Source organism: Halichoeres trimaculatus, unplaced genomic scaffold (genome assembly GCF_033239565.1).
Source record: "Halichoeres trimaculatus isolate MK-OKI-2021-1 unplaced genomic scaffold, fHalTri1.1 fHalTri1_scaffold_8, whole genome shotgun sequence".
NCBI lineage: Eukaryota > Metazoa > Chordata > Actinopteri > Labriformes > Labridae > Halichoeres > Halichoeres trimaculatus.
Window position 1 is genome coordinate 37,671,361 of NW_027437186.1, and position 26,782 is coordinate 37,698,142.

The 26,782-nt window shown below is 39.3% G+C and overlaps 1 protein-coding gene across 2 annotated transcripts; it reads left to right on the forward strand.

The window, feature by feature from the left end:
• The first annotated feature begins 26 nt into the window (after positions 1-26).
• Positions 27-26,063, forward strand: ercc6 (excision repair cross-complementation group 6). 2 transcript variants are annotated; one of them, XM_074675480.1, is made up of 22 exons: positions 27-105; positions 2,457-2,641; positions 2,742-2,967; positions 3,049-3,169; positions 3,355-3,469; positions 4,988-5,702; positions 6,859-6,990; positions 8,734-8,892; positions 9,819-9,954; positions 10,225-10,395; positions 10,550-10,726; positions 13,707-13,823; positions 14,273-14,368; positions 17,865-18,083; positions 18,372-18,482; positions 20,631-20,750; positions 20,844-20,938; positions 21,426-21,571; positions 24,160-24,651; positions 24,733-24,904; positions 24,986-25,064; positions 25,157-26,063. In XM_074675480.1, the coding sequence occupies exons 2-22, from the start codon at positions 2,467-2,469 to the stop codon at positions 25,616-25,618; spliced, it is 4,236 nt and encodes a 1,411-aa protein (XP_074531581.1). In that variant the 5' UTR covers positions 27-105; positions 2,457-2,466; the 3' UTR covers positions 25,619-26,063. The 2 variants fall into 2 exon arrangements, with proteins under 2 accessions (XP_074531581.1, XP_074531582.1); XM_074675481.1 differs by having other exon boundaries at positions 29-105; positions 2,460-2,641.
• The last annotated feature ends 719 nt before the right edge of the window (positions 26,064-26,782 follow it).

Sequence of the window (26,782 nt, forward strand, 5' to 3'; positions counted from 1 at the left end):
CTTCCACGATATCTGGCAACCCATCTCCCTGTCACCGGAAACCAGGAGGTTTGTCTGCTGCTGTGACATAAAGCCGAGCGGGGATGTTGTGTAACCTCACGTTTTGTAAGTAGTAGCTGCCAATATCACTTTGACACTGGTTAATTTCTGTTTTCTAATGATGTACTAACCTTTTAAACACTAACTTTAGCCGGAAGTTATTTTTTATCTTGTTTAATTGACGCCGTACAGATGCTAATGTTCCTCTAACAGCTGATGATGTTCGGCTAACGGTTAGCTTAGCGGCTAGCCCAGCCACGTAAACAATAGGCGGCTGTGTGGGCTTTAAATGTGATATTTATATAAATGAGAGGTTTTTAATTTGATTTTTAGCTCTAACATGCTGTTTGGACATTTACTTTGATTTGGATAAACGTTGGCACCATTTGGTCAAACACAGAATAGTTAGCATTAAATCTGTGAACCGCTAATAGTAAAGAAAGCACAAGCTAGCTGTCAGTCAACTTGGTTTATTGAGTTAGCTTCATTAATTTAACCCACAACAAACAGGTTTTAGAGGCCATGTTATCTTTATGACACTTTGGGTTTAATATGAAGCGTAATAAAAGAGAAAGGAGAGTTTGTTCAGCTTTAATTTAAAGTTTTCAGTGTTATGAAGTCTTAAACTTTATTTGAATGTACTGCTGATAAATTACTTTCTTTCGTTGTTTCTTTCTATGATTTATTATCATATTATACTATTATATTTGAAGCTTTACTGGGGTTTAGTGTTGTAAACTAGCAGAAGCTTGATCTCTTTATGCAAAGCAACAATAACAGCTGATGCATGACAACAACAACAACTTCTTCCTGCACAGTTCAGCATCTACAAGCAGAAGTTAAGCTTTTCTATTTTCATTGTCCCAATCACACAAAATACACACATAAACACTGAATTAAACTCTAAAAAGTCTGTTTTGCAGGGATGATTTTACAGAGAAAACACAAGGAGTAAAACTGAACAGTCGTTAGATACAGATTCTACTTGTTTTTTGATTCTTCTTTGTCCAAATATCAAAGTTATGTCCAAATATGTTTCTATTGGAGACAGCTATCTGACTTAGCGGCAGATCATTTATTCCCTGTGAAATCATGTGTATCTAAGTTAAAGCTCTGACTTTTTATCCTATGGTGAAACTAGTTTACTTTTTCCTCATCCATAGGCCTGTCACAATAACAAATTTTGCTAGATGATAATTTTCCAAAATATTATTGCCAATAAACAATATTATTGTGAATATTTTTTTCCCCATTTTTTTCATTGATTTTTCATTATGATAAATGGGATAATAAAGTGAGTACACCATATCAAAAGCAAGAAACTTTAATTTCTTTAGAGTATTTAACTGTAATTAAAAGGTCAGGATCTTTATAATAAAATACATTACACAAAAAATATAATAAATTTAACAAACAAGAAAGAGAAAAAAATACAATGAAAATGAAATGGACTCTCTTTTAGAAAAAAATACATGTCAATGAAAATAATTAATACTAATCAAAGACAATAAAACATAGACCCTGTCTCTAAAGAAAAAACAAAACTCCAAAAAAAACCCAACAACAATAAAAACTCTAGCGTAAATAAAAGGGAGTTTATACAGTTCCTGAATTGTTTGTAACATGTCCTTTTTCCCAGTCAATCCGTACTGTCTGTCAAACATTTTTAACATTTCTGGCTTTCAACCGTATTGAAGGGCTGCATTTCTTTAGCAATGTATCTGTCTTTGAGCGCCACCATTTGGCGCTTTTATTTCTATTTACTTTGCAGACCAAAAGCCTCAGTAAGAGCGGATTGTCAAAGAACAAGGCTCCGCTGCACCTCCCCTTCTTCTTCTTCTTCGTCGCCACTATTTTCAAACAAATGTGACATATCAGCTGGTTGGTGTTCATGAGCTCACACTTTGTTCATTCTGATAAAAAACTAAATATTCCCACACTGGGACTGTGGCAGGCAGCTGAAGAACCATATCTTTGGTGCCATCACTCATATTAGTGTGCGTTTCCTCCTTACCCCTCAGGACGCTCGCTTCAGCTCTCTCCGTGTGTACACGCGAGCAGCCCCGCCTTCACCCCAAAGATCGTATTTTTGACAGATGCTCACCCCGCTACAAATCCGCTATAGAACCTATGCACCCTGATGTTAGGAAAGAAAGATGTAGTGAGCCATCTTCTCATTCAGCCTCTTTGGTCCAAAGAGAGGAGGAAAACAAACATGCACGTGTCAGTTTATCCAGGCCGGCAAACGTACCCAGGACGTTTTTACCCAGAAGTGTCATATAATTTGCTTTACACCCTGTTAGATAAGCATGTACATAGTAAGAAGCGGAAAACATCCAGAACTACCTTCCTATACCTGATACTTGAAGTACGGTCTCAGGCTTTGACCCTAATTGATTGACTGACTGTGTCTGCAGCAGCATCACCATGCCTGTAGAGGGTTCAGAGGACCAGATACCCTCGTCTTTCTCCAGCCCCGTCAGCGCTGCTCTGACCCCGGGAGGGGCAGAAGAGGATGGAGGCTCCTTCCCTGAAAACAACCAGGGCTCTGAGGCTGCAGCAGCTTATCCTGCAAACACTGGACCTGAGGAGGGAAACAGCAGTAAGCCTTGTTCTATAAACAGAGCAGAGATAAATGTGATGGATGCCTTCTTCGGTGTATTTCATGTTCTTTGTGTCGTGATCTGCTGTGTTTGTTTCAGGTAAGAGGTCTGGAGCCTTGCTGCACATCGATCGGCTTCGTATCCAAGCAGCATCGGCCAGCTCCGGGGCTGACGAACTCCAGGGTCTCGGGGTCGCTGTGTACGACCAGGATGTCCTCGAGCAAGGCGTCCTGCAGCAGGTGGATGAGGCAATCCACGTGGCCAATCAGGCTGCTGCAAAAGCCGAGGCTGAGAAGGAGTACCAGTCTGTGCTCGATGACCTCAGGTAGAGAGCTCTCACATGGGATCCTGTACAGCTGATCTTTGAAACACGACAGCTGAACTCTGGTGTTTGTGTGTTTTCCAGGTCTGTTACTTTGTCTTTGAAACATATTAACAAGATCATCGAACAGCTCTCTCCGTATGCTGCCTCCAGCAAAGACATCAGCAGGAAGATTGAATCCGTTAAACGACAAAAAGAAAACAAGGTACACTCAGAGTGACGCTTAAAACACGACCGACATGACATTTGTACTTTCTATATTTACAAAACTTTTCAATGGGAGTAGCTTTAACAAAAACAATAAATTTAATTTCCTCTAGGGAATCAATGAAGTGTTTCTGATTTGTGATTATACCGACTCTGACTGTGATAAAAAACACTTTTCTTCAGGAGAAACAGCTGAAGAAAGTCAGAGCCAAACAGAAGAGGCTTCAGGCCATTCTTGGAGGAGAGGATACCAAAAGGGTGGAGGCTGAGCTCCAGGCTGAAGATGATGAAGAGGAAGGTGAGGTTTAATGGGTTGAAAACTTGTGGCTCTGTGATTTCTGTGAATTGTTTCTAATCACAGTCAAACTCAGCAGATCTGTGAACAATGAAAAGCATTAATGTTGAACACTTTTATGATTTCCAAGAATGTTAATCTGTGACGTTACTCTCTGAATTAATAAAGTGGATTGTTGGGGGAGGCTTCAACGTGGGGGGTAAAAATAGCCTCCAAAATGCAGCAATGGCTGTTTCTCCAAATATCAAGAAAAAAATCTTTGACCAAAGATTTGTTTTCAAGATATCCACCAAAAAATATTAACTTGTGAATATATCAGCATCACTGGGATGGTGTCTGATAGAAATTAGAGAAACAACACATGTAAAGAGCCTCATGTGGCTCTTTGACTCCTTTGCAGTGGCTCCTTGTAGCTTTAAAAAAATATTATTGAAACAAAGAATTTTTGTTTTTCTTACAGAGGGTATTGATGGCCATAGACACTGAATAAAATTATGGGGTAAAATCTTCATCCCATCTTGACCTCAAGTTTTACAGCCCTGGGAAGATAACTTAATCAACAAAAAGACTAATCTGAGACAAAATACAGATTTTAATTCTGTGTGGATGGATTCATTTAACTGACAACAAGTCGGATTGTTATACATGTCAAATATGTGGCAAGACAAGAAACAAACAGATTTTTTTTTTCTTGAACAATTGCAAAGTTTTGAAATGTCAAAATTGTTTTAAGTTTTGTGCAACTTTTTGAAATATTTACAAATTTTTAATTTTATTTTTTTCTAAAGGTATTACATTTCTCTTTTAAATTTTTTTTTGCAAATTGAATAGATTGCGTTTCGTTTTATTTTTGTGATTTTTTTAATTTAAAAAAATCAGAATTTTAGCAATTTTTTTTAAATTTCATTTTTTTTATTGTTTATTTTTTTAAAAATCAAATTTTTTAGGATTTTTTTAAAATTAATTTTATTATTTTTGTATTGTTTATTTTAAAAAAAATCAAAATTTTAGCAATTTAAAAAAAAAACATTTTTTAATTTTTGTATTCTTTCAGTCAAAATTTTAGCAGTTTTTTTTTATTTCTTTTTTTTTTATATTTGAAAATTTACAGAAAATAAAAAAATCAAGACATCACATGTACTATTTCATAAATTAAAAAATATATATCTTAACCTGTATAGATAATTATTCACTAGATTCTGACTTTTTATAGAATTTTATTCGCTTTATAGTCCTTGTTGTGTTTAAATGGCTCCTAATAAAGTAAAGGTTGCAGACTCCTGAACTATGAGGCTTTTATTTCAGGGATACAGTAAAGTTTAAAAGCTGTTTCTCTCTCATGTGCATCATATGATTTGCTGAGGTTAAACTGAAATGTTCATTACATGAAACAGATTTGGAAATGTTTAAAAGGAGCTCGTATGAATCCAGTTAAATCATGATGCAAGCAGCAAACCCTCCACCATTTACTTATGCTCTGTAATACTGTGTGTGACGCTGTCTGATGTGTGTGTGTTTCAGAAGCTGGGCCGTCCACGCTGGGCAGCATGCTCATGCCTGCTCAGGAAACGGAGTGGGAGGAGCTCATCAGAAAAGGTCACATGACCCCTTTTGGCACACGTATCCCACAGAAGGAGGTCAAAAAAGAGCCGCGGAAAGTGATGTTGGCGGAGAACTCCGCCTTCGACCAGTACCTGATGGACCAGGCCAAGCTGGCCACTGAGCGGAAGAAGGTGGTGACACCAAAGAAGAAGAGGAAACCAGCACCTGGGGTTGAAGCCCGAGGGAAAACCAAGGGGACCAACTTATCTCCTAAAGATAAGAAAATGAGGAAGCGCATGCGAAAGCTGCAGATCACTGCTCTGAAGGCTCACCCCAAAGCTCGGCCCAAAGCGGAGCCACAGCTCCCCAAACCCAGGAGGAGGCATCGAGCTGAGGGGGAGGAGACTGACAGCGAGGGGTCAGAGTACCTGCCCAGCGACGAAGGCATGGACCCTGAACAGGAGGACAGAGAGGCCATGGAGGAGGGCTTCGGGGAGGATGATGATGAGGAGGAGTACGAGTTGAAACCATACAAGAGAAAAGCTGAAGGGAAAGGGAGGAAGAAAGTTAAGAGGAAAGAGGAGAGTGAGGAGGAGTACTGCGCTGACAGCACGGACGAAGAGGAGGATGGGAAGGGGAAGAACAAACGATGCAAAGATGACGGAGACGTGGAGTATTACAGACAGCGGATACGGTACGATAACGTCTGTAACGCTCATGTCAGCAGCTGATTGGTTCAGAGTTGATGTAAAGATGCAGAAAGTTCGTCTCCCTAACAGAACGTATACGTCCAGGCTCAACAAGCCCAACACACACACACAGCGAGTCCTTAACTTTGCATCACATTTGCAATGGCAGCGGTGCAAATGTGCCATTGTTATTCCCTTTAGTTAAGGAGGAAAGCAGTTTGTTTGTGCTGGCTCCGTAGTGCAGAAGGAGAGTTAATCCCAGATGAGATTGGCAGCTGTTTCTTGACTAAGCAAATTCACTCCCTGCTCTTCTTCTCTCTGCTCTCACACTGGCCTAATTATCCTCCTGCACATGGTTTTATACACTCACTCACTCTAATGCTCAAATTAATGGAAGAGCAGCCCTAATGAGATTTCATATTTATAGCTGCCAAATAAATTGTGTTGGCATGTGTCCTTTTTCTCCACTGCAGTGATTGAATGTCAATTCAACAGCAGAGACGCGGCGTGGATGGTGGGGCTAGCTCATACGAGGAGTGATATTATTAGAGCAGCTGTATTTGTAGTTAGGTGGGGGTGGGGGTGGGGCTGGGGCAGAAAAGTGTAATTAACTGAACCAATGCTTAGTCTTGACTTAATTAGAGAGTGTGGTCTCCCAGGCCCAGCTAAAGGACCAGTTTCGTGGCAGGGTGACAGGACCAGGCCCAAATGAAGATGGATTCTTATCCCCTCCACCTCACACCTTTCTGGGGAACTCGCACGACTAATTGTCTGTATCAATCTTCATTTGCTGCGCGACGACTGTGCCTCTAACTGCCCTCTCTGCTGCACCATTAAAACTCTGCTCTTTACATTTCCCTTTTTGCTGGAGATGTTCTGCCGCTCCAGGGAAATACCCACAACTCCAAACACTCGCTCTGCACACACCTGTGTGGGCAAGTCTGCACTAAATCACTGAGGTGCAAGTGTTAGCATCCAAATACCCGTCCTGTATCCCCGATAACCCTGTTCAGGTTTGCATTTAAGCTCCCCGCTGGCTGACAGGAAGCGTCCTGATTGGTCAGTGGTTGGCAAGCCATGTTTGTCTTTCTTTAACTTACCAAAAACTATCCTTATCTTATTTTTTATACTTAACTTGATTCGTACTTGTTCTGTTTTCAGGAAGTGGAAGCGACAGCGTCTCAGAGAAAGAGAGTCGAGGAGAGAAAGAGGCGAGGAGCTTTCAGACGACAGCGATGAAGAATTTGACGAAGGCTTCAAAGTTCCTGGTTTCCTGTGGAAAAAACTTTATAAGTAAGTTAAACTGGAAAGAAGGAGACAGATTAGGGAGGTTATAGCATGGTGCTGTTTAAACACGTCTCATATGATGGAGTCGTACTTTAACCTTTGTCATTAGACTGTAATCATTAACACGGGATTATTTAATCAAGACACTGTAAAGTTAAACAGCTGCCAAAGGTCAGTCCATTGTGTTGTTAGATACACTGTAAATAACTGTGGCATCAGTTTAATTTAAATGAAGCTTTGCTACTTCATCACTTCCCGGCTAGTTTTCAGGATTTTACTCCTAAAATCACACATTTTTCTTTTTTTTTTTATATTTTATTTTCAGTCTATACCAGGGGTCTGCAACCTTTACTATTAAAAGAGCCATTTTGCCTCAGCTCAGCTGTCATTCAGGGGCCACATAATCTACTTTATCTTCACAATAAAGACAAAAAAAGTGTATAATCTAGTAAAAAGTTATATAAATGAGAAGTTTTTTTGGTTTGTAAAGTTGTGGATGTGATTTCTTAGGTTTTTTTTATTTTTATTGAATTTGCACATTTGAAAAAAGAGAAATTTTTAATGTCATTTTATAAATTTGCGAAACTTATTTATTTATTTTTTAAATGCAATTTCAAAATTTACAAAATAAAAAAATAAAAATAAAAAATTGGCAAAATTTTGATATTTCATTAAAAATGCTGAAATGTCATAAATTTGCAAAAAAATTAAAAAATAAATATTGCAATTTTATAATTTTGCTTGTTTTACCCCCCAAAAAATCAATTTTTTCTAAAAATTGCAATAAAGGGGATTTAAATTAAAATTTTAAGAATTTGATTAATCTTTGAAAAATATTGATTGATTTTATTTTGTAAAAATGTCAAAAAAAAGAAATTAAAATAATTTAAAAATTCTCAAAAAATCACCAAAAATTAAAAGCTTTCTTTAAGTGGTGATCCACCTTAGTACCAAATGTTAAATTATGATTTTGCTTTGTGTTTGTGTTGTTATCATTGTTTCCCTTTGTCAAACAAATTTTTAAAAATTCTTTATTCTAATAATATTTTTTTAAAGCTACTAGTGGCCACTGCAAAGGAGTCAAAGGGCCTCATGAGGCTCCAGAGCCACAGATTGAAGACCCTTGGTCTAGAAAAATATATTGCATATTGTATTGTATTATATTCTTTATCATATTATTATCCATTACTGATACTCTGGCTTATTTTATTGGTTGTATAGGATAGGCAAAGATAAGCCTCGGCTTCAGCCTACTCCTTTTTCTTTTACAGAGTTTGTTAAAAAAAAAAAGTCTTTGATTTTGTGGGGAAAAATGTCTTGTGCAAGCATGCATATATGTTTTTTATATTTATCTTAATTCATTTTTTATAAAGCCATTGCACGCAAGATACGGATAAAATACTCAAACATAACAAAAGGAAGGAGTAAAGGAAAATCTTCGCATCTCATTAAAAGAAGAAAAATAAAAAAAGAAAGGAGAAATTAAAAAAAATTGCCTGTGTGCAAAATCAACACAAATAACCATACTACACATTTCATATTTTCTTTATGAACTGAACATTTTTTAGAGGCTGCACTTTTTTTTTCAATAAGTTTTAAATCAATTTCTCAGGTTCCCCTGTTCTAGGTAACGAGATGAGCGTGCAGCGATCATCATTTCCTAACCAGCCTGTCATCTGTGTGCATCAGCCTCTCACAGGTGTGTGCCTTACATGTGTGTGTGTGCGTGTGTGTGTGTGACACTGTCAGGTACCAGCAGACAGGTGTGCGGTGGATGTGGGAGCTCCACTGTCAGCAGGCGGGGGGCATCCTGGGAGACGAGATGGGACTGGGTAAAACCATCCAGGTCATCAGCTTTCTGGCTGCACTGAGCTACAGCAAACTGAGGACCAGAGGATGCAACTACAGGTACACACACACACTCACACACACACACACACACACACACACTCTGTGGCCAGAGACTGTGTGTCTGTATGGTATGAATATTTGATCAGGGGGATTTCTGCTTGAGAGTGTTCGTCTGAATTATTAAACATGTTTCAATTATCCAACTCTTCACTTTCTTACTGCAGACATCAGAGAAAACACTGACACTCTGTGTGTGTGTGTGTGTGTGTGTGTGTGTGTGTGTGTGTGTGTGTGTCATTATCAACACTTAAAGTGAATTTTTCGGCTCGTGAAGTGTGGTGGGGGGTGGAGCTGATGTGGGACATCAGATCAACCATAGAAAAGATGCCACGGCGGTGGAGATAATTTTACTGCTTTTACTGCTCAAACGATGCTGCTGCTCTGAGGGGGCGGAGCTTCCCTGATGGTCAATACTCTGTCTGCTATAGACGCCCACAAATTGATTGCTTTTAAACTCAATTATGGCCGTGTATCAATAGCTTCCACCGGGCAGAGGTTCATACCAGCCCATTAGTGTATCTTTGTGTGTGTGTGTCGGTGTGTGTGTGTTGGATAAAGCTCATGTACGGGCTCAGAAAGTGTTTGCACGCCTGATTTTGTTTGTTTTAAAGTGGCAGAGCGTGCATGTAGCATTAAAGGTAGGGTAAGGAGGATTATCCTGCAGCGTTGTTGTTGTTGTTGAACGTAAACCTTCTGCTTCTTATATTTCCCTTATGTCTGAAAGCATCAAAAATTCTGCCTGTAAGCGAAACACATTCAAGAAAAATTAATTTCTGTTAATTTCTGGGTATGGAAATGAGCTCTGTAATTTGCTAATAAAATTTGCTGAGGTTAACTTAAATTTTATTACTTTTATTACGTTGCCGCCCGTCTTAACGGCCTGCCTGGGATTATACATTTCCATACCGTGCGTCTGGTCTCAGGTATGCAGGTCTGGGTCCGACGGTTATCGTGTGCCCCGCCACCGTCATGCACCAGTGGGTGAAAGAGTTCCACACCTGGTGGCCTCCTTTCAGAGTCGCTGTCCTGCACGAAACCGGCTCCTTCACCAGCAACAAGGTAATTGTTTCTTGTTGTGTGTTCAGTTTTCATCTTCATGATTCAGTTAGGAAGTTTTCTGCAGGGCCTGTTTTTCCTCTGGGGGGCACTAGAGCTCTGTTTATGCAGCGTTATCTCCTAACCTTCTCCCCTCTTCCCCTCTCTGCTCCACCACATTAAAGTGGATGCCCTACTTCCTCGCTCAAGCTTCCACACATGGTTTGAAATTGCACTGACGAGAATGACGAGAACCTGAATGAGCCTGTTGTTTTTTTTTTTTTCCTGTTGCAGGAAAAGCTCGTCCCAGAAATAGCAGCGTGTCATGGTATCCTGATCACTTCATACTCGGCGGTGAGGAATATGCAGGATGTGCTGCAGCGCTACGACTGGCACTACATCATCCTGGATGAGGGCCACAAGATCAGGAATCCCAACGCTGGAGTCACCACGGCCTGCAAGCAGGTACACACAAACACAAACACGACGTTTAAACCTCCCTCATGTTTTTACTCCACATCAGAGCCTGGGTTTAAGTTTGAAGACATTTTTCTTTTATTTATTTAATTCAAACCTTCTTAATGAGGGAAATAATGTGTTTTCTCTTCCCTTTCTTCAGTTTCGGACTCCTCACAGGTTCATCCTCTCCGGCTCTCCCATGCAGAACAATCTGAAGGAGCTGTGGTCTCTGTTTGACTTCATCTTCCCCGGGAAACTGGGGACGCTGCCCGTCTTCATGGAGCAGTTCTCAGTGCCCATCACCATGGGAGGATACAGCAACGCCTCACCTGTGCAGGTATGGGAACACGCACACACATTAACACACACACACCCAACTCTTCAGCTGCCCTGTTGAAAAAATGGCCTAGAGCAAAAAAAAAAATGTAAGAAAAAAAAATTAGAAAAAAAATTTAAGAAAAACAATTAAGAAAAAAATGTAAGAAAAAAAATTAAGAATTTTATTTAAAAAAAATGTAAGAAAAAAAATTAAGAAAAAAAAAATGTAAGAATAAACAAAATTTAAGAAAAAAAAACAACTAAAAAATAAAAAGGCCAAAGCAAATAAAGGAAATATTCAAATTGTGACATGACAGTTTTTTATTTTTATTTTTGAAATCAAGAGGTTTTGTGATGTGTTGAATAGTAATTGTCAGACTTATTGTTTCACATTTTAAGGAAGTTAAAAAATAAAAAGGACCGGTGGATTTAACAGTGACTCCAATGGTATCATGGTGCTTTATCTTTCTTATAGAGTTTAAGGTTTACTTTAAAATTTTATACTAAAATAAAGGAATAAAAGTAACATTTACATTAAAAATGAAATTAATCAGACCATAAATCCTGTTTCAGCTCAGCACAGTTTACTGCTGCAGCAGTTTTCTTAATAATTTTGTGGCTGCTAACTTTTTGTGACGCGTCCAAAAGATTCAGAAGGGTCCAGAAACCAGTTTAAAATGTTTATCGTCCATAAATCCAAAATCCAAAATGAGCCAACGTGAAGTAAAGGAAAAACAAGAAAAATGATACTGTATGAAACTCAATAAATGATGAGGGTAAAAGGTGAAACTGGGCAACAAAACTTATGAGAGCTAACAGTCTGTGGGTCTGCTCTGCTTTAAATTCCCACCACCACCACTCAATAAGTAAAAAAAAAAAAAAAAAAATCCACACCGCCCAATATGTCAAAGCAATGACATCATGAAAGTGATGATGTCATCAACACTATAGCATTAAACCTACCAAAAGAAACAGGTTAAATGTGTTTTAGTCTCTACAAATATACAGCCCAGAGAAAACAAACCAGGAAAAAAAAATAGGAAATTAATTACAACCATAAACCTGTAAAATGTCCCAAATAGGAAGAAGATAAATCAGCAAAAGAGATAAAAACAGTTTAAATACATAAAAAAAAACAATGAAATGTGAAATCTATGGAAAAAGATTTTATTTTAGATTTTAGGATCCAAATTTGTCAACAAATAAAACATCAGAAGGCGTCAACAACGCTGGAGACTGTGTGGACACGTTGACACCATCACTCCCACTTCTTCCAGAAGTGTCCAAAAACTCAGACATTTTGGGTTAAAGTTTGTTACTTAAGAAAATATTTTTTTGTTACAGATTACCTTAGGATGTAAAATAGACAGATTTTCTTAATGTGGTGGGTTTTGTGGATCGGTGATCGGCCTATCGTTACATCCATCCAAACTGATCTCATAAACCTCCAGGAAGGTCTGAAAGCCCGACTCAGGACACTTTATTGGTTGTTTAAGTTAAAACATAAAGATTTTAATGTTTCACAGGTATTGTTCAATGATTTTCAATAAAATAATATTGAAACATTGAAGGTTTTATTCTGTCAGTTATAAAAAATAAAAAATAAAAATCGATATCGGCAGGTCAGGCTGAAAATGTGAAAATGTTATTTTGCAAAAAGTCTCATATCTTTGTAAAATCCTGTCTACAGCCTTTAAAAATGTAAAACAAAGAGGGGATTAAACTCTGAGCCCCTAAACCTCAATAAACAGATGGAAATATTAACAGAAATAAAGAAAGTAGAAAGGATGATTTTTTCTCTGAGACTAAGAGGAAACCATCTTCTTGTGACTTAATTGAACTTTAATGAACTCGAACCAGAAAGAAAATCTTCAGACTTGATGTGTCCCAGCATTGTTTAACTTCTTGTTTCTGTCTTTCTTCTGTTATTCTGTATAAATGTAAAATTTGACTAAATTAAAAGTATCAAATAAAAAATCAGCAGATAAAAGTTCTCTCTTCCTGTGTCAGTGAGTAAAAAAAGAGCAGCAAGGACAAAAACTGTTGATTTAATCTAGGGACCTACAGGTGATCTGATGATGGCAGTGAGGACAGATTTAAGGACAACACGTTACTCCTGCTCAGACAGTTTGTAGATCTACAGGAGAGGAGAGGAGAGGAGGATAGAGGAGAGGAGTGTTTGAGGAGGAGCAGCAGTGAAGCAGCAGAGCCATTAAGAGCAGGGCGGGATAATGTAGGACCATGCAAAGGAACTTCAGTCCATCCCCCGAGTCCGTGAGGGAGGGAGGAGGAGGCTAAAGTGGAGAGCCAGCCAGCTAAATTGTAGCCCTTTGTCATTAGTGTTCAGTCGTTAATAATCCACTGACTGTATGGATTTAATTATTTAAGCCGGCTATTGATGCTTCTTCCGCTGTCGATAATAAAAACCTTTACTAATTATTAATGTTATTAAATGGTCAGAGAGGGCTGAGCCCTGCTGCCTTATCCTCCACACTGTCAGAGCAGAGAGCGGCTCCAGCTCATCCTGAACGTGGAGGTGGATTCTGTAAAAACCTGGGCTGAGCCGGGGCTGGGTCTGAGCGAGCCTCCTGCTGTGGGATCCATTACTGACCCCATGTGGATCCACTCAGCAGCTTGTGCAGAGATCACCAGATCATCTCCTGACCTCCTCACGCCCTAAATCCCAGCTCCTGGAGAGTCTGATCCCCCTGTGGACCCCCGGGTTAATGTTTAAAGGCTAACTGGCCTGAGTGGGTGTTTCCTCTTCTTCCCTGTGTTTGGATGAAGCGGGCCGGCCTGTGGACCTGATGAAAGACGGCCTGGGTCCCCTGAGACCAGCAGCTCTCTGATCAATGTTTAATGGCTCGTACTGCTCCACCAGGGAGGAGGAGGAGGAGGAGGAGGAGGACAATCAGGCCTCAGGAAACATCCACTCTGACAGCTGTGGGTGTGGATGTGACGGTGTGACTTTTAATCGGCCTGTTGTTTCTCTTCATCAGGTGCAGACGGCCTTTAAGTGTGCCAGCGTGCTGAGGGACACCATCAATCCTTACCTGCTCAGGAGGATGAAGGCAGACGTCAAGGCCAACCTCTCCCTACCTGACAAGAACGAACAGGTATTCATCACCGCGCTGACACCTGGAGCTCGCCGTGTCTAAGTATTGATCAGCGGCTCGGCCCGGGCCTCTCAGCTGGGGAGGTGTTTATCTGATTGGACGTGACTGCGTGTGCCACGTCTAAGGACGGTTTGATGAATGTGCACGGCCCGTGTCAGATGGAGCCAGCTAATAAAGTCCTGGTAAAGTAAAAGGAGCAGGTATTCATTAAGGTGGCCGGTCCCTGGTCTGTCCTCGCGGCTGACGCCGGTCGACTCCTCAGTCCACTTCAGCTCATTAAGTGAATCCCTCAGGACGGCGGCGGCTCCAAAAACCCGCTGCTTTCCTCTAATTTCTCTGCTCGCACGCCGCACTTCATCAGAGGCTTTAGAGCTGCTCATTACACACTCTCACCCTGCTCTGTGTGTGTGTGTGTGTGTGTGTGTGTGTGTGTGTGTGTGTGTGTGTAGGTGCTGTTTTGCAGATTAACAGCGGATCAGCGGCAGGTCTATCAAAGCTTCCTGGATTCCAAAGAGGTCTACCAGATCCTGAACGGGGACATGCAGGTGAGGTTCAGAGCTTCTGTTTTTCATCTCACACACTGATTTTAGAGAAGAAATGAGAAACAGGAAACACACACACACACACACACACACTGTCTGCATTAAAGCCCTGATCAAGCTAAGCTAAGCTAAGCTAGCCGAGCAGATCCGTGGTCAAAACAACGACTTCCGGGAATCAGAGCGTCTTGAGTGAAATTCAAACATTTTTCTTTTTTTTTTTATTTTTTGTTTTCAGTCTAGAACAGGAGTGTGCAAACTTTACTTAAAAGAGAGCGATTTTTCCTCAGCTCACCTGGATTAAAGTCATTCATGAGCCACAAAATCTACTTTATCTTCACCATTAAGACAAATAAAAAGGAATGATCTGGTAAAAGTTATCTAAACGAGAAGTTTTTTGTGTTTATAAAATTTTACATGTGATTTCTTAATTTTTTATTAAATTTGCAAATTTGAAGAAAAGAGAAATTTGTAATGTCATACATTTTATAAATTTGCGAAAAAAAAATTTTTTTTAATGAAATTTCAAAAATTTACAAAATTAAAAAAATAAACTAAAAAATGTGCAAAATTTTTATATTTCCAAAAAATCTCAAAATGTCATAAATTTGTAAAAAATAAACTAAATAATGAAATTTATTAATTTTGCTTGTTTTACCCAAATAATTCAACAGTTCATATAAATATAGGTATATAAAATATATATATATTAAAATACATATAAATTTGCGAAATTTATGATTAAGAAAAAAATTGGAAACTCAAAAAAAAAAGAAATAAAAAAATGTGCAAAATTTTTAATATTTAAAAAAAAAATACTGAAATGTAATAAATTTGGAAAAAAAAAAACAACTAAATGATGCCATTTTATAATTTTGCTTGTTTTGTGTTTGTGTCGTTATCATTGTTACCCTTTGTAAGACAAATTTTTAAAAATTCTTTATTTCAATTATAAATTTTTAAGCTACAAGGAGCCACTGCAGAGGAGTCAAAGGGCCACATGAGGCTCCAGAGCCACAGGTTGAACACCCTTGGTCTAGAATAATATATTGTGAATCTAGTCGTGATTTTTGTCTTTATTTCCATTACTGATATTCTGACATATTTTATTGGTTGTGAAAAAAAAATTGTTTTTGTTTGTTGTTTTGTTGGAAAAAATGTCTTGCTCAAGCATGCATGTATGTTTTTATTTTGTTTGTTTATTTATTTTTTGTTAAGTCATTGCACATTATTCACACTCTGTACTGGATACTGTAAACTTGATAAAATACTCAAACACATATATAACAAAAGGAAGGTGTAAAGGAAAAATCGAAAAACAAAAAAGAAAGGAGAAATTAAAAAGCTTACCAGTGTGCAAAATCAACACAAACAACCATACGACACATCACACGTTTTCTTCATGAACGACGACTTCCAGGAACGAGACTTTCTGTATCCATCCAACCTCCTGCTCACACACACTCGTAGTTTGAAGCGTTGTGAGTGAAATTCAAACATTTTTCTGGTAAATCTTCAGCCGGCCGAGCAGCCTGACTTTAGCTTTCTTTAAGATGCTGACTTTAAGGAAGCTTCGCACATTAGCCGGACCCTGGAGAGACAGACTCCACCATTTATCACCACTGACCAAATGGACGTGGTTGGAGAGCCAGGGGTGACCACGGCAGATTGCACACACACACACACACTCACACACACACACTTACAGGCATATTCAGTGGTCACTCTGAGTCCATTAACCACCATTACTAATGCAGTGGCCGTTGGGCCTTCATCAAGAAACGCAGCCGTTATTGTCCGTAAATAAATAATGTAACGTTCCTGCAGGCTAAAGTAAACGTGTTGATTTGTTTAAAGCTAAAATGATGTTAAAAAAGCAGAAACAGACGCCAACTTTATTCTGCTGAAGTTACCTGTGGACAGGTGATGGACGTGAGAAGATTTCCCTGTTTATTTGGAGTTTCCAGCTTTTTTAACAGGAATTCATTTATTTCAGCTACAGCAGCAACAAGGATCATCAACTTTTTGAAAAACACATTTTAGCCTAAGACATGAGCTCATGGAGTTGTTAGTCTGGCAATAAACTAAACTAAACTAAATTAAACAGGATGAACTCATTCTTTAAAATAATTTTAAAAATTACAATTAATCAAACCTTTATTTATAAAGTGCTTTTCATACAGAACATGTAACACAAAGTGTTTTACAGTCTATTAAAAATAAACCCACTGCCCTTCAACCCAAACACCCTTTGCACACACAACAGTCCTATTTATTTTTATTTAAATAAAATTTAAAGAAAAATTTTGAAATTTATTTTGTATTTATTTGTTTATCTATTTATCATGTAATTCTCAGAATTTTTTTTTAAAGATTATTTTATTTTATTTTTTTATTTTATCTATTAAGTCCTAACAGTCCTATTTATTTTTATTTAGATATAATTTAAATAAATGTATTATTTATTTATTAATTTGTTTATTTATTTATTATTTAATTCTTAAATTTTTTTTATTTTTTTTTTAGATTATTTTATTTTATTATTTTATTTTATCTTTTAAGTCCCAACAGTCCAATTTCGTTAAACTTGTCGCAATGACAGATAAAGTTCTATTCAATAAGACCAAAATTTAGGTGTAACTAACATTATTTCAATCTGAATATTGTAGTAGTAGTATGAGTAAAGTTTATTTCAGGCAAAATAACGACAATAACTATAATTGTACTTAAAATATAGTAATAATAATGATAATAATAAACAAACAAACAAAAAATACTCTACAGAAGCCAAACACATGAAAAATGAGCAATAGAACATATTAAATGATTAAATATATATTTCAAAAAAGACACAAATTAATACTGAAACTAATAAAAACCAAATGAAGAAAAAAAAAACAGAACAGAAAACAGACAAGCTGCTTAAAAACGAATATAAACTGACCTGAAATTGAAAGCAAAAAGTCAAAATGACAAAAACAAAATCTGAAGAAAAATGTTGACCTTTAATAACCTTTGGGATCAGGTGTGTGTATGATGAGATGCTGAGAGTGTGTGTTGAAAGTGACCTGTTGACAAAGCCCTCCTCAATTTGTAACCCTCTGATCACAGCTGTTAAACTTTGTCCAAGGAGAGCCACCGTAGTGATTGGAGGATCATGATTGGTCAGGTACAAAGGAAGGTTGAGTTTTGGGTCCTGGGCAAGAAAAGTTTGCTGTAGAAAAAACTACGTCTGCATGAGGATCAGTGAGGTGGTGACGTCGTCTGTGGAGCTGCTGAAATCAATCAATCAATCAATCAGGCTTTATTTATAAAGCGCCAAATCATAATGGAACCATGCCAGGAACATGAATTAATATTATTTTGTTATTTTGTTTCCTTGTTGTCGAGTCTTTACCTCAGTCTTTTTGGCGAGGAGACCGCGTCACAACACGTTTGGTCGTTGTTCCGGTTCAGGCACTAACACTCCTCTGTCTGTCTTCCTGTTTGTCTTCCTGTTCAGGTTTTCTCTGGACTCATAGCTCTACGTAAGATCTGTAACCACCCGGACCTGTTCTCTGGAGGACCCCGGATGCTGAGGGGGATCCCGGAGGACCAGCTGACGGAGGAGGAGCACTTTGGTTTCTGGAAGCGCTCGGGGAAGCTGATGGTGGTGGAGTCGCTGCTGCGCCTCTGGTTCAAACAGGGACACCGAGTCCTGCTCTTCACCCAGTCCAGACAGGTGAGACCCCGCCCGCCCCAGCTGTCCACGAGTCCACGAGTGTTTCCTTAAAGCTGTGTTAGTGTGTGAGCAGAGTGTGTGTGTGTGTGTGTGTGTGAGGGAGGCCCCAGCTGTTGCAGTCAATACCAATGAGATTAACCCTCAGAGGGAACCTGAGACCCTCGCTGTCGGTATCTCTGTCCATGTAATATTAATCTGCTCTAATCCTTTCAGAGATAATCCAGCCTTAGCCTCTCCTCTCCTTTCCTTTCCTGTTTCCTTTCCTCACTCCTTACTCTCTGTCTCCAGATGTTGGACATCTTGGAGGTGTTTGTGAGGGAAAATCTCTACTCCTACCTGAAAATGGATGGCACGACCCCGATAGCTTCCCGCCAGCCGCTCATCGCTCGCTACAACGAGGTGAGGATCACGTCTCTCTAATGGCTCTGAGTGTTTCTGGGGAAAATCCCGTCCTGAGGGACAGAGAGCTTCAGAGGAACCCTGAGGAGGAAACACTCATCAGTGACAATCTGTTCCTCAGACTGAGAGAAGCTCAAACTCAGAGTGAAACGTCTGCTGTGATTGGAGGACGTCTTTTGGCTGATTCAAAATGAAAATGTCACGAGCTGTTGGCCACTCAAAGGTTAACGTCCATAGAGAGTAAATGTTTATTGTGATGTTTCTCAGACCTTCATCAGAGAAACAGTTTGATCAGAGGAAAGAACGTGAGATACAAAGTAAACATCAGTTACCTGGCTCAGAGAGCAAATGGGACAAAAATACAACCAGAGAAATGATTTTTTAAACAGCAGATGCATTAATTTTAAAACTACAGGGATAAAAATCCCAGGAAAATAAATCTGAAAAACTCAAATGAAGAAGAAATGAAGTTAGCTACTTCTACTACCTGTCAGCCTAGTCATAAAAATATCTCCTCAAACAAACCTCTAAAGCAGGCATCACCAAATGGCCGACCTCGGTCCGGATCCGGACTTGTGACTAATCTGATAAACCCATGAGACTAGATCGCTTTTATGTAGCATTTTTCCCTGACGGTCGCAGCTCGACACCGGGCAGAAACTGCTACTCCAGTTAAAGCGAGAATAGCTTCACTCAGTCGAGCCAATGATATCGTTTTTTTACCCTGCACGGCCATCGCACCAGAGCGGTGAAACGAAACACAACTCTTTGAGAAAAGTTATGCTCTAAGAATAGTTAAAGTTAAAGAATAAAAGAGAGAAAAAAAGAGGTAAAACATGGTTTTCAAAGCTGTTTTGTTTTTATTTGTGTTTTTGTTTGACACTTTTTATTTATTGTTTTTTGAAGATAATGGCTTTTTCACTTTAAAAGTAAGCCTTCAGTTTTTTTAGGCTGGATTCTCTTTGATTTATGAAAACAGAAGAGAAAGATGATTAGTTAATTTTTTGTTTGCGCTTGTTTTTTTCCCAAAATAACCACTTTTTATTTATTCTTTATTTATTTTTTTTACTTTAAGTGCAGGCCTTCAATTCCTTAGGCTGAGACCGCTTTAATTTAAGAGAAAAACTGGTTATTCAGCTCTGTTTACATTTTTATTTATTTATTTTATTGTCAGGTTTCTGCTTCTGATGAGCTAACAGTATCACATTTATTTACCTGGAATTACTTTTATTTTTGCTGAATGAGACGTTTTCTGAAAATGAAGCTGGACTTTGGGTCGAACCTTTGACTTGAAGGAAATTTTAAAAACTGGACCTCAGTGACTTTTAATTGAATACCTCTGCTCTAAAGGAAGGACATCATGAAAAATGTCACTTTTGAATTGTTTGTGGAAAATAAGGATGTGTCAGGAAGCTTTTCCAATGAGCCAGTGACTGAAAAACACCATAAGATGAAACAGATTCAGGCCGATAACACTGAAAACAACATCAAAAAAATTACTAATTAATTATTAAATAATAAAAATCACATTTAAAAAAAATAAAATAAAGGACTTTCTGAATAAAAAACACATTTAGGGTAAAACCATTGAAAAAAAATCATCTTTTAAAGTCTTTTTAAAGATGTTGGGCCACGATCAGGTTTAAGGCAAGGCAAGTTTATATGTACAGTAGATAGATACAGACACAAATCAGCAAAACATATTAAAAGAAAACAATTAAAATTCAATTAAAAAGCAGATAACAAAATAATAAATAAAATAAAATTACAAAAAAATGGATTAAAACAGATTTTAAGATAGAAGTATAAAGTCGTGCAGTAAAAATATATTTAAATAATTTGTTTAATACTCTGATAAAAGCAGCTGTGAAAAGCTGAGTCTAACCTGGGTCAAAAGGAGCTAAAAGTTTCAGCAGACCTGAAGTTTTCTGGCGTTTTGTTCCAGATATGTAGAGCATAGATGCTGAAAGCTGCGTCTCCATGTTTGGCTCTGACTCTGGGGTTTAGTAAAATAGCAGCTGTAATAAAATATGAAACATTTTTTTTAGATATGAAGAAAAAGTCTGTCCTAACAGGACAAAGAGCTGTAGATTTTTGTTTTTCCGTCACGTTAGTTAAATCTCAGGATTTCTGTTTTCTTCCCTGCAGGATAAATCCATCTTCATCTTCCTGTTGACCACTAAAGTTGGAGGTCTGGGAGTCAACCTGACCGGAGCGAACCGGGTCATCATCTACGACCCGGACTGGAACCCCAGCACGGACACACAGGTGGGACACACACACACACACACACTGAGGGTTTAACACCGTCTGTCTTTGCTGTGTTTTTATCTTTGTGTTGTTGTGTTGTTTTGTCCTCAGGCTCGTGAGCGAGCGTGGAGGATCGGCCAGAAGCAGCAGGTGACGATCTACAGGCTCCTGACGGCGGGGACCATCGAGGAGAAAATCTATCACAGGTCAGTTTATGTTTTTTTCTCTCTCTTCATTTCCTTTCATTATGACGTTTAATCCCACGCTGCATCTAAAAACCTCCTGCCCCGTCTTTGTTCTGCCTTTCCTCCCGTTCTGCACGTCAGCCGTGGGTCGATCGGCTTCATATGTTGGTGAATATTGGTAATAACGTGACTAATTACTCACATCACAGCTGAATTACTACCTGCTCTATCCCAGTTCCCTGTAATTGAAAAGCTTTGCTGCTTTATTAAATGGCCAATCTAGGACTTCCAAACTGTTGCTCTGCTTGGTTTGGGTCTGCGATGTGCCGTCAAACAGCAAGCCGGCAAAGCTGGAGGGATGCTATTTTGGTACCTGCAGAAGTGTGCTTAACTAATTCTCTCATCCATCAGCCAAACGACCGTGATGAGGGAGGATCAGGGTGTAAACTGGGCTGAAATATCACAGTAAACACAAGAATCTCATCTGGTTTCATCTATTTTCATCCAGGCAAATCTTCAAGCAGTTCCTGACCAACCGGGTCCTGAAGGACCCCAAACAAAGACGCTTTTTCAAGTCTAACGATATCTACGAGCTCTTCACCCTGTCTGACCCCGACGGAGCTCAGGGGACGGAGACCAGCGCCATTTTTGCAGGTCAGTGGATATTTCCTGTGTTTTTATCTTTTTAGGAGAGAAACTGTTTAGGGAGGTGTGATATTATCAGTTTTAGAAGATATTAACTTAAAAATCAATTATCAGATATCAGCCAACTCACCAAACTCTGTCAAAATAATACACAGATAAAATAATGAGCTGAAGCTGCAGATATTTTTTTGACTTTCTGTGATTTTTTTTTGCACAGTTCAGGTTGATCTGTCCTTTATTTGTTTTCTATTTGAAGTTAAACTTGAATTGAAGCATCAGTCTGTAACGTTCCTGTTTCTGAAGATCCTTAAAAAGTTTTTGATGAGACAGATGTGAGACAGTGCCCAGCTGAAAACAGCTGTTTTACTTTTATCTGCACTCTACTCTTCAATTTTTTATTTATTTCTTTAAACATTTATATTCTTATTTTAGCTGGTGGGACTACCAATGGAAATTAGCTTGGTAGCTAGATTTTGGTACAATCACATTTTATGTTTTTAAAGTGTGTATGAATGTACATTGTCCCTCCTTATCAAATAAACTACATTGAAATTGAATTTAATTCATAATTTTTTTATTTTTTATGGTTTGATTTTATAAAATGATTTTATTTGCCTGTTGTTATTTTGTTTTATTTTAGCTGTAAAGCACTTTGAAATGCCTCTTGTATGAATTGTGCTCTACAAATAAACTTGCCTAAAGGTATTAAACTCTAAACCCTGAAAACAAGACCTTAGATGATTAAAATGTCTCTAATTAATCTTTAAAAGTCTTAAAGAAAACATGTTAATCTTAAAATAAATGAGAACATTAAGTATTTTCATTTTTTAAGTGATTTCCTGAGTGATTAATTGTGTCTAACTTTATCTATTTTATGTGGTGATTTTTCCATTTGTGTTTATTGTGAAGTTGGTCTTAAATTCGATTTTAAATGTGATTAAAAGGTTTTAAAAAGTATTGAATTTAACCTGCTTTAAGCTGAAGGAACCCTGAGTAAAATGTATCTGACTGTTTCAGGCACATTTACCAAAGTCAACCTTTTTATTTATTTGCTTTAGTTGGTGAACAGTTGCATTTCTCATGTTTCCTGTGAACAGAGGTTTTATTTACTGACTGTTAATGTTGAAATCGACCAAATTGTCTCTGGTTGTTGCTGATGTTCTGATTTTTTTCAGGAAGAGCGTCATCCAACTTTTGAGTTTAGGATTTATCTTTTGGAAATTTTTTGTTTGAGATTGAAAGAAATTGTCATAAATAAAAATACAGTTTCAAGTTTAAACATTTCTTATTTTTGTACAAGAAATGAATATTACCTGGGATGTTTGATACCTTTTTTTAGACCAATACCAGTACGAGTACTCCCCTTTAAGTACTTAATGATACCCAGCCCTAACTGATACTAGGGGTGGGTAAAAATATTGATGAATCGATGCATCGCAATATTTCCTCGCCCCGATTCAATATTTAAATCCTCTGAATCGATTCATCTCCCGGCAAGTGAGGGGGACTGTTTGTGTTATTTTCGTTGTATGGGCGAGGGCCACAAGAGACCAAACCACAGCAGCAGCATAAAGCCAGATCCTTCTGCTTTAAAGTCTGACGTTTGGGTTGTTTTATTGCTCCAAAACGTGAGGTGACAGATCACATATGTTCACATGTGGCATGAAAATCGATAATTGAAGCATTTAAATCAATATAAAATCAAATCGATACTGAATTGAATCAATATCGAATCCCGACCTAAAGAAATGAATTGAATCAAATCGAATCGAATTGGATCGTGAATACCAGCCCTAACCGATACCACCAGTACTTTTGATACATAAAATTTCAATAAACAGTGACAGATCATTTTGATCTAAGACAGCTCAGTCACTCTGACATTAAGTCCAAAAAAAAGAAAAAAAAACACGAACAGCTCTCACTGAGTTTATGATTTGTTTTTAAGAAATTAACAAAAGTGCAAAATAAAACTAAAAACTGTCAAAGCAAGTGATTTTTTTTGTTTAACTGGATTGTAAAATAACTTTCCCTGGTTCATCCATGTTGTCTGAACCATAGACTGTAAAAAACGTCATCTTGCTCGGCTCAAAGTGAGGTCTCCACAAAAACTGCTCCCCCTGGTGGCTGGCTGCAGTATAGGTTTAAAAATCCATCTCCCCAGTCATTCCAGATGGGCTGTGGTCAAACTTTAAAAAATTAATCCACCTGGTAGAAATGTTTCTCACGTCTGATTGTTGTGGTGATTTGAAGATATCATTTGGCTGTCTTGTATCCAAGTCCTCTTTTTTCTGAAAAGTTTTGTTTTCATTAGTTAAAGAGGTTAAAAATGAGGTTTTACGTCACATTTAACGATGATTAACAGCTGACGTTCTCATGTATTTTTTTCGGGGATTGTAAAATATGTCTGGAGGTAGAGTCAGGAAGTGATTAGACTCTCCAAAGAAAAAAAAACACTTATATCACTCTATATAAAGTCTATGGTCTGAACAGGACCTGACACACATTTGTGTCTAAATATCAGCGAATCAGATATAAGCAAAAAAATCGAAAACTGTGCGTCTCTAAAACTGTTTGTTTTCACAATTGTTCCACAGGTACAGGCTCTGACGTCAAAGCGCCCAAGAAACCCGAGCGACCAAAGCCGTCACATTCTGTCAAACCTGAGCGCAGCGCTCAGAAACACTCCTCGGCGAACCAGGACGGCGCTGCTTCAGAGCGAAGACGCTCGTCTATGAACATTCCTGATTTCAAAGAAGGAAACGTCTCTCAGGGTCGACCAAACATCCCAACAGACGACCAAAACGGCGTGAACGTGGAGCCGAACACGTCGGTCTCTCCTCAGCGCGCAGACACAGACTCGGCTCTGACCAGCCCGCACAAACACCGAGAGAAGAGGAAGCACTGTGACTCCTCCCACTCCGACAGACACAGGAAGAGGAAACACTCCAGAGACGCTCGCTTCGAAGGCCACCGCATCTCCCACCTGGTGAAGAAACGAACGTTCAAGAAAGAGGACGGCGAGGACGAGGCAGGCAACCAGAGGAAGTCAGACGACTACGTTTTGGCAAAGCTCTTCAGGAAATCTGGTACGATGTTTGGTCTTTAACGCCACGGTGACATGATCCAGCCTCATGAAGCGAGTAACCATGACTGATCTCTTCCCTCAGGCATCCACAGCGTGATGCAGCACGACAGCATCATCGAGTCGTCCAACCCCGACTACGTCCTGGTGGAGGCCGAAGCGAACCGAGTGGCCAAAGACGCCATGAAGGCCCTGAAGGTTTCCCGCCAGCAGTGCAGGCTGGCCTTCAACCGAGCTCCGCCTCCTCCACCTGCCAGGTAAACCTTCGTACGCTCAGGCTGTTTCCTGTTTCTGATCCAGCTTTAACGTGTGTCACATGACTTCATCGTGTTTTACAGGAAACGGTTTGGACAGAAGAAGAACTCGCTCCTGGTCGACGATGCTGTGAAATCAGCGCCTGCTGTTGGCAAATGCAAAGTAAGACGGCGTCAACGAGGGAGGAGGAGTCAGAGGGAGCTCTTCATCATCATCATCATCATCACATGTTTTCTGTGTCTCTGTCTCTGCAGGACGCCGCCGTCATAAAGAAGTCTGGACCAAAGAGACCCGGATCAGCCGCTCATTTCAGCGGAGAGGCTGCAGAAAGCGACTCCAGCTCCGCCCCCCTGTCCTCCTCCTCTCTGCTCGCCAGGATGAGAGTTCGTAACCACATCAGCCTGCCGCCCCGCCAGAGAGACCGAGACGAAGAGGAGGAGGAGGAGGAAGGGCCCAGAGCGGGAGGAGCAGGAGGAGCGGGCTCCCCGACTCCGCCCACTGAGCACGACGAGCTGCTGGTGGATCTGCGTAACTTCGTGGCCTTCCAGGCGGCGGTGGACGGGCAGGCGACCACGCAGGAGGTGCTGGAGTACTTCAAACCGCGGCTGACCAAGGAGCAGGCGCCGGTGTTCAGGGAGCTGCTCAGGAGCATCTGTGACTTCAACAGGACGGCGGGGCAGGAGGGGATGTGGCGGCTGAAGGCGGACTTCCGCTGAGCGAAATGATCGATGCAGCAACGCCGTCTCATTTTCTCTGTTACTGTTTCGTTTTTTATCTGACGTGAAAACATCAGCAGCTGTACGACGAACATTTTCACAGAAGAGGAACGTTAAATGCATTTTAGCGGTTACCGTGTTAATTTAGCCTTGAAGGAAAAGTTTCATTAATTTATTTCCTGAGTCTGATTATTTCTGCTCTTTGTTTGCGCCTGATTAAACTTGAATTCACTTTTTTTTATATCATCTGAGACTTTAACTGTGTCGGTTCAAAAACACGAACATAAACTGACTGTTCTGTATCATTCTGTACGTGTTGGACGTTCATGACTCCTTGAATGAAACTGTACATTGAGAAAAAACATCTGTTTGTTGTTTACAGTCTTTTTCAAATATCTACCTCCACGTGTTTTCTGTGGTGAAGCTGATCCAAGCGGAGTGATTCAGCTGCCGTGCTGTACAGAAAATAAAAATCTCATGTTTTCTTAAACAGGAAGTGATGTTTTACTGTGGACAGGAAGAGAAACTGATGTGTGAGCTGAAGGGATCACGTGACCACGGCTCCTGAATATTAACGCAGGTTACTTGTTAAACTGTTTCTAACAGGGATGGGTTTAATTTCACTTAGTTATTTAAGAAACCATCAGAGGATGGAGGGAAAGACGCTGACAGGAAACACACACACACACACACTTCCACACACACACACACACACACTCTTGTCAGAGTTGTCTAGACCAAATATTGGGATAAAGTTATCAACCGTTATTTGATTTCAATTTTCTCCACGCACCTCGCCGAGGTCATAATAACAACTTTATTTTCAGTGGTGCATAAATTAATTACGCGCATTTAATAACTAAAATATCATTATATTCCCCCTTTAATAACATAAACGCTGCACGCCAGGGAAAGCCTTAATAGCGCGGGGCCCTGTAACTGGCCATTATCCGCCTGTAATGATATTACAGAACCAATTACGCGCCATTAGAAGGGATTTTCTGCACTTTATGTGGTTTAGTCCAATCCCGCACTCCTCTTCTAAATTTCAGCTGCTTCTCGAAGCCTCATTTTGCCTCCACCTCAGAGACGCATGGCGTCTGCGCTCTGCCGTCCCTGATGCGCTTTAAAACTAATTGAAAGGGTCCCGCAGCACATCATTTA